Raw genomic sequence first — 8,336 nt, 5'->3', positions numbered from 1 at the left:
GGCCTCCCCGCGTGTGGATGGTCCGAGTACCGGGGGCCTCCGGGGAGGGGCGCCCCGCGGGCCCGTGCCCTCGGGCTCAACGGGCGCTCGGCCCGCTCGAGGCACACCCGCTTTGCGAAGTCCCGCCGTCGGGGAACAGAACCCGCCTCGCTGTCCCGCGACCGCGCGGATGCGAGGGGTCGCAGTCCCAGCCCGGGCGCCGCTCTCCGGGCCCTTCCGTCGTCTCCATCGCAAAGCGAGGCGAAGAGAAGTACGGGGAGGCTAAGGACGGACGGAGTGGCCGGCGGTCTCCGGGCCCAGCGGCCCTCGGGCGCGGCGGGGCCGGCCTCCCGGGGCGCCGGCGGGCGCGGGCCGCATCGCGGGCGCCCCCAGCCGCGGGGTCCGCGGGCCTCGCTCCTCCCCGGACGGGGCGGGGCGGGGAAGTCCCGCCCAGGAGGCCCGGGCCCTGGGCGGCCCCTAGGGCTGCGCCCGCCTCCTTCCTGCCGCCGCGACCCCGGGCCCCGAGGGCGGGCCTGAGCCCAGAGGAGGAGGAGGGGGAGCGGCTGGCGGGTCATGCCCTGGTTACCCCGCGCCGCGCTCCTCTGGGACGTGGTCCTGGGCTTTGGGGGCACCGCCGCCTTCCTGATCGACCTGGGCGCCGACCTGTGGGCCGCGGGCCAGTACGTGGTCAGCGGCCGCTACCTGTGGGCCGCGCTGGTGCTGGCGCTGCTGGGCCTCGCCTCGGTCGCGCTGCAGCTCTTCAGCTGGCTCTGGCTGCGCGCCGACCCCGCCGGCTTGCACGCGCCGCAGCCCCCGGGTCGCTGCCTGGCGCTGCTGCACCTCTTGCAGCTGGGCTACCTGTACAGGTGAGCACCACGCCCTCGGGGAGAGGGAGGCAGGCGCCGCGGGCTGCTAGCCCGGGGGAGGGCCGCGACACCGCGAAGGGGGCGGGAAGGGAGGATCCGGACCCTGGAGAGGAAACTAAGCCCTGTGGGCACTCCTGCCCACAGGTGAGCTCCCCGCCCCTAAAGCCACGGAGGCCAGGCCGGCAGACAGCCCTCTGAGCGCCTCCTCTAGCCCTACCCTCCTGCCAACCCTGGGGAAGAAACTGAGGCACTTGGTCTGGAGTCAGGCCTCTCTGGGCTCCAGTCCTCGCTAATTTACCGTCTATGGCCTCATGCCTGCGTTCTCTAAGCCTTTTTCCTCTTCTCTGAAAAGGCAACAGTGATGTAGAAACAGGTCTGGCAGGCGGCCTCTTGTGGGGAGTGGAGGCAAGAGCTGAGGTGCCTAGTATGGTGCTGGGCTCTTGGTGGGCTCTAGGGTAAGGGCAGACTCCTTATATTTTCCATACAAAAAAAAAAGTTCCTTTTTTTCCCTGGGTGGGGCCTCAGGCAAGTCACTGGAGCCTCCGGGTCTCAGTTTACTCATTGCTCAGTGGGGATGGTTGTAGCGCCTGCCTCTTTTATTTATTTATTTATTTTTTTAAATTTTTTTAAATTTTTATTTATTTATGATAGTCACACAGAGAGAGAGAGAGAGAGAGAGAGAGAGAGGCAGAGACACAGGCAGAAGGAGAAGCAGGCTCCATGCACTGGGAGCCCGACGTGGGATTCGATCCTGGGTCTCCAGGATCGCGCCCCGGGCTAAAGGCAGGCGCTAAACCGCTGCGCCACCCAGGGTTCCCCCTGCCTCTTTTAGTAGAGATTAAATGAAATAAGATCTGTAAGTTGCTTTGAGTAAGCATTCAACAAATGTCAGCTGGCTTGATCACTTGGGTCACCGTGTATGGAGCGGGGTTGTGTGTGTGTGGGGGGGTGCGGGGCGGGGAGCTTCAGCAGCCCTGACCCCCAGAGCAGAGCTTGTTGTTTCAATCCCTCTTTCCGAGTTTTGTTCTCTCTGCCCCAACCTCTCACCCCCAGAGCAAGTGAAAGAGCAACATGGGGTCTGACTCACGCATGTCCCTTGAGCCAGCCAGGGCTGGACACAGGCTGGGTTCCAGAAAATCTGTGTGGGTTATACTCCTCCTCTGAACTGGCAGGGCCCTCTAGAGATGAAGAAACTGAAAGAAAGCAAGGGATCAGAGTCATGGGATGGAGTCAGGACACATGTGGTCTGGGTTGGGATGGGGTGGCTGGAGCCAGGATCTGCTCTTGAATCGATTTTACAGATTCTCTCCAGGTCTTGCTTTGACAAAGCTGCATCGGGTCTTAAGGAGTGGACAAGAGGAGCTTTGATATTGCAGTTTTGCCCGAGGGGCTGCACAGGCATCAGTAACATGCTGGGCGGGCGCGAAGGAGTGGTTATTCGGGTCCTGGCAGACCTCGCGGAGCCCTGAATCCGTAACTGTGTCATGCATCTTCCCTTCTCCTATTTCTGCTGAGCACGAGGCCAGCAGACTTTCCTACACTTTGGTTTTGAAAATGGGGTCTCTTTGACTAGACTGAGGCAGGGGCCTTGGGGGACCAGGGGCCGAGGCTTTTGCTGAGGGAGGAGCCCCAGCCTGGGCCTACCCGCCCTGCTCCCTTAGTGTGTTAGTCCATCCAGGGGGAAGTGACAGTAGATGACTGAATTTGCTGTGACTGAGTGGGCTCAGTAGCCCGCTGAGATCAGCTCTGTGGGGGAGATCGTGGTACATCTTCCTACCACCTCATGCCAATGCCAGTGGGTCAGTCACCCAGGCCTGTTTGGCCAACCTCTGGACCCCTTAACTCTGCCTCTGTCTCCATGTCCATTACTCTGGACAGTCCTCTTAAATAGATCTGTGCTCTCACAGCTGAGGGCTCACCCCTCCACCCCTTCCTCTTCTCCACAGCCAGGGTAATCTTCCTGCAGCACCATCTGACCTATCTTGTCTGTGCTCGCAAGCTCTCAATGTCTCCCCACTCCACCCCCCGGCCCCCAGAATCCTAAGAAAAATCTTATGCTTGCTAACATTTGAGAACTATCGCCCGAAGCAGTTTCACAGTAAACCTTTGAAATTCACACAGCTTTGGGGCCAAATCCTGTTTCCACCATTGATTAGCTCTTTGGGTCTATTCCCCATCCGTTAAATGGGAATGTTGTCAGGAGTAAATGGTTTGTGATGACCTTAGGACACCCCGGCCAGCTGGAGCCCCGGTAGCTGGTACTGCTCCCCATTCTACAACAAAAAGCAAGTTCAGGGAGGTTAAGTCACTTGTGCCCAAGGCCCCTCAGCATGTAAGTGACAAAAGCTAGGACTGGAGGCCACCTGCATCGACCCAGTGGGTGAGGGAAGGTGGGACGCCACCACACACTAACCTGGCCCCTTGGAGCATCCGTGTCCGCCCCCCCCCTCCCAGGTGTGTGCAGGGGCTGCAGCAGGGGCTCCTGGTGTGGCGGCAGGAGGCGCCCTCGGAGTTTGACTTGGCTTACGCCGACTTCCTGACCCTGGACATCAGCATGCTGCGGCTCTTTGAGACCTTCTTGGAGACGACTCCACAGCTCACGCTGCTGCTGGCCATTGTGTTGCAGAGCGGCCGGGCCGAGTCCTACCAGTGTGAGTGATGGGCCCTTGGCCAGTCCCCCTGTGGTGACTTGGGAGAGCTTCTGATGAACATCATGAGTGTTTTAACTCTTTTATAAAGGCTGCTTAGAAAATAGGAGAATGTCCCTTAGGCAAGGTCCGAGTCCAATTTGGAAGTTCTTCCTTAGCCTCCTGAATTAGGACAAATAACAGGAATGGTGGCCGTGATGATTGAGGGCCTGCCATCAGCCAGGCACTGTGGGAGGTGCTCTCCTTTTGACATCGCTCACATGCACAGCAGCCCTGTAGGCTCACGTGCTCTCCATGTCACATGAGGGCAAAGACGTGTCAAAAGGTGAAGTGATCTGCTCCAGGGCACGTGGTACTCACTGGGCACGTGCTTCGTCTGTTGGAGCGATGTGGGTGTCTAGATCAGGGCTCCCTGGGGACAGTCTCCACTGTACATGCAGGGGTGGCAGGGAGCTAGGGAAGAGACAGATTTTTCTGACTTTTTATTTAACCAACATTTATTCGGCTGCTATTATGTGCCAGGTCCTGGGCTGCTGGGGACCCCAAGGGAGCAAAATGTTTTATACCGTGAAGGAGCCCCGAGACAAGGCAATAGATAATTACTGTGCTAAGACTCCAGACAGAGTGGGTGAGGTGCTACAGGTCACCTGCAGAGTGGGGCGGGGTGCGTGGGGTCAGGATGGGTGACTCTAGGGGATAGTCAAGCTGGAGCTCGCAGGGCACGTGCTCCTGGCCTAGTGGATACTGTGGGCTAAGCTTGTCCAGGTCAGCGAATGCAGCATGCTAGGCGGACTGTGAGATATCGGCCCCGCCGAGACCTAGCATGGGGTAGTCAGAAGGGATGTTGCCACAGATCTGCTCCCCAGGCGGTGGGGGGGGGGGGGGGGGAGGCGGGGCAGTGGCCTCCTGGGCCACAACAGGTTCCCAGTAAACCTCTGTTGATGGTGGGAAGGGACAGGGGAGGAAGCATTCCAGAAACGTTCCAGTGCTGCTTTCATCCCTCCTCAGAGGTCCTAGTGCTTCTTGTCCAGCCTGGGCACCCAGGAGGTGGGATAGGATCTCCATCGTAAACTGCGAGCATTGAAAAATTGAAAAATCAAAACGAAGGCCCAGCCTGAGCTGGGATGTTGTTTGTATGGCAGGGACGGCCCTCCTGGCCTGGAGGGCAGCTTCAGCCACCGGCCTGTTGCCACCCCTGGGATTTCCTGCTTCCGTTTCTGAGACTACGAAAGAGGAAACTGGGATTGTTGGTTTTCAGGCCCCAGAAAGGCTGGGCTCTTCTGGGAAAGGGTTACAGGGCCCTAGAAGATGCTCAGGATGTGGCCAGGGCCCAAGGTGCCAGATGCTGGGTGACAGGGGTGCAGATGCGGGTATGTAAGTCACATAGTCCCCCACCCCAAATCCTGGAAGAATTAGCACCATGCTAGCACCTGAAAAGTAAAGCCTTGTGGCGAAGGGCAGACTCCGTATTTGGGTCCTAGCTCTGGTTTTGGTTGTGTGAACAGGTGCTACCCAGCTGTGGTTTCCCTTCAGCAGTCCGGGGCTCTCACACCCTCCTCAGGGTGGCTATGAGGTCGCGTGGTGTCTGCGACCCCTAGGGAGTGCCGGGCAGGCTGCCCACAGGGCTCACCTTTTTCTGCTTACTCTCTGTAGGGGTCGGCATCTGCACGTCCTTCGTGGGTATCTCGTGGGCGCTCCTTGACTACCACCGGGCCTTGCGCACCTGCCTCCCGTCCAAGTCGCTCCTGGGGCTGGGCTCCTCTGTGGTCTACTTCCTGTGGAACTTGCTGCTGCTGTGGCCCCGAGTCCTGGCCGTGGCCCTCTTCTCAGCTCTCTTCCCCCACTATGTGGCCCTGCACTTCCTGGGCCTGTGGCTGGTGCTGCTGTTCTGGGTCTGGCTTCAGGGCACAGACTTCATGCCAGACTCCTGCTCTGAGTGGCTGTACCGGGCAACGGTGGCCACCATCCTTTATTTCTCCTGGTTCAACGTGGCTGAGGGCCGCACCCGAGGCCGCGCCACCATCCACCTGGTGTTCCTCCTGAGTGACAGCGTTCTCCTGGTGGTCACCTGGGTGACCCACATCGCCTGGCTGCCCGGCGGGATCCCACTGCAGATGCTGCTGCCTGTGAGTGGCATTTGCTTCCTCTTGGGCCTGGCTCTACGGCTTGTGTACTACCGCTGGCTGCACCCTAGATGTCGCCAGGAGCCCGACCGGGTGGATGGGGCCTGGGGCCTCCGTTCCCTTGAGTGGCGTCGGCTACCTCAGAACAGGCGCATGGCCCAGCTGGCTCAGAGCTTTTTCCCCAGGGTCAGGGATGAGGCTGCTTTGCCACAGAAGGGAGAGGCGAATGGGGTCCTTTGAGGCAAGACCAGACCCAGCAGGTTCAGAACAGATGGAATCAACTGGTAAAATGCAGAAGATAAGCTAATTTTGCTGCTATGGGTGTTGATTCACCCCAGAAGCACTTACTGCCTGATGTGCCGGGCACTGGCGACCAGAGTTGAGTAAGACAGAGGCCTGGCTTCAAGGATGAGAACAAGATGAGGACGGCTGGGCCCTGGGAGTCATGGGCTCTGATTACGTACAAGACACTTTGGGAGGAAAGAAGAGACCCCCTGCCCCACCGCCTACCCCCACCCCGCCAGCCAGTAGAGCTGGTTCCCCAAGGCTCTTAGAGCTGGCCTTTAACCTCCCTGGCCACCTCTAAACCAATTGGTGAAGGTGCTGTCCCAGTGCCTGGCTCCCCGATCCTTGGCTAGAAGGCCCAGGATCTCCGGGACGTGTTCAGAATTCTTCCTTTCTGCCCCACCTGTCACTCTGTTCATCTGACAAATGTTTACCGAGAGCAACTTCTGTGCCTGGAATATTCTATCCTTGGAACCTGGAACAAGATGAGCTGCCACCCAAGCTTCATCCCTTGCCCTCTCCAGCTACTCCTGAGTAGGCTGCCATGCGGGAAGCCAGGGGTGTCCCAACTGGCCACCCTGTCAGCCTCCTCAAGGCCTCGGCACAGCTGGCCCAGCCTCTGGCCCTGCTCTCAAGTAAGCCACCTTTCAACCAAATGCTTGTGAACCTGTGGTCTGGGCCATGGCTCAGCCCAGAGAGTATTTTTATACTTTAGGCAGTATACTTTCTACCTCAGAGTCTATGTGAGAGCAAGAGAAGGGGTGTGCATATGTGTCTCTGCAAGTGAAGGACATGTATGTGTTGTTTTTGTTTAACAGTATTATTATTAAAACCTCATGAAACCCTCCAACCTAGTTGTGTCATTAAATCTACAGTGTTCAAAGACACTTGGAAAGAAGGGTCCAGGGACATGAAGTCCATCCTTAGAATTGGTAAGGGCCCTGGGACCAGACAAGAGGGCTGGTGCAGGCAGGATTTCTCAACCTTGTTTTCCAAGTTTCAGGAGCTGGTAAGCCATTGTGGGGTTGATTGTTGCCAGGCGGGCATCAGAACCCAGATCTGGACCGACCCTAGTGCATGCAGCTTTGCTGCTAGGTCTGGTTGGAGTAGCCACAGACACCTCTGCAACCAGGAAGTGATTCCCAGAGCCCGGGTGAAGAAAGGTACCTGTGCTGGGAGCTCAGGGAGGGTGTAAGTGAAGAGGCAGCTTCGGGGATGTGGGTGTGGGCAATGATGCCAGGGCGGTGGGACTTCTGTTGCTCTGGAAGATCTGTGTTTGGAGAAACTAGGGAACAGGGAAAGGGCACAGAGACAGGAAAAAAAAAGTAGCAGTCATCCATGTGAGGGGATCCAAGACCGTCTAAGTTCTAGTATTCTTTTTAGTGGAGACACGATAAACAGGAGAAGTCAAACTGTTGGAGATAGCGTAGATGTGGGGGAGGGCACAGGGAGAGGGTGAATGTAGGCTGTGGGTGGGGGTTACGGTTCTGTATACAATGGCCAGGGAAGGCCTCCCTGAGAAACGGATTCAGCCCTAAAGGAGGGAGGGTGAGGAGCATCCAGATGCACTCTGTCCCAAGGACCAAATCAGCAGTGTCCGGCGGAAGGCTTGCGCAGCTTTATGGGCAGGCCCAGGATGAGAGATGAGTGGGGTGTGGGAGGGGGGAGCCCTGGGGAGATGATGCTGGTGCTTTTTGACATAGAAAGGGAAGGTGGAAAGGATCTCCAGGATCATGTTGTCCAGTGTTTTCCAGATTTGAATATCACGGACCAGGGACACCTGGGTGGCTCCGTGGTGGAGCATCCCTTCAGCTCAGGGTGTGATCCTGGGGTCCTGGGATTGAGTTCCGCATAGGGTTCCCTACAGGGAGCCTGCTTCTCTCTGTCTTTCATGAATAAATAAATAAAATCTTAAAAAAAAGTATCACGGAGCAGTAAAAAGGCCAACATGGTTGCTGACTTAATTGTAACAAAAAAAGGTGGTAAAAACTACCATCTGTTATCTTTATCATCTCTTATAGGAGATAAAGGCCTCAGAAAAGGGACCATTCTTGTAATCAAATATATTTAAATACATATAAACACATCCATAAGTGAAATCATTAGAATTTCTCTCAAATCAAGGGTTGAGACCCTAGATGGTGGACTTAGTGCCTAACCTAGCCTTGGACATGGGTCCTAAGGGTTTCACTGAAACAAAGATTGACGTTATTTACTTTTCCAAGCTACTTGTCATAATGATTAGGATGTAATGTAGAGATTAGGTTCAGGGGAGATGCCATATATGCCCAAATAGAAGACACAGTTTTAGGCAATTCCCTACTTTGCCCTGACAAAAATCCCAAAGATGTGTTTTTAATGTTTTGGCGAAACTCTCGTCTATAATCACTAAATTGTCAAATAATGGTAGTATGTACCTAAATTAAAACATAGAG

General features: G+C 56.5%; 1 protein-coding gene across 1 annotated transcript; it reads left to right on the top strand.

The window, feature by feature from the left end:
• The first annotated feature begins 429 nt into the window (after nucleotides 1-429).
• Nucleotides 430-6,751, top strand: XKR8 (XK related 8). The gene is made up of 3 exons (XM_072827560.1): nucleotides 430-845; nucleotides 3,300-3,496; nucleotides 5,147-6,751. The coding sequence occupies exons 1-3, from the start codon at nucleotides 553-555 to the stop codon at nucleotides 5,854-5,856; spliced, it is 1,200 nt and encodes a 399-aa protein (XP_072683661.1). The 5' UTR covers nucleotides 430-552; the 3' UTR covers nucleotides 5,857-6,751.
• The last annotated feature ends 1,585 nt before the right edge of the window (nucleotides 6,752-8,336 follow it).

Source organism: Canis lupus, chromosome 5, assembly GCF_048164855.1.
Source record: "Canis lupus baileyi chromosome 5, mCanLup2.hap1, whole genome shotgun sequence".
Lineage (NCBI taxonomy): Eukaryota > Metazoa > Chordata > Mammalia > Carnivora > Canidae > Canis > Canis lupus.
Note: the sequence above shows the minus strand (reverse complement) of the source record. Positions and strands in the feature narration are given on the sequence as shown.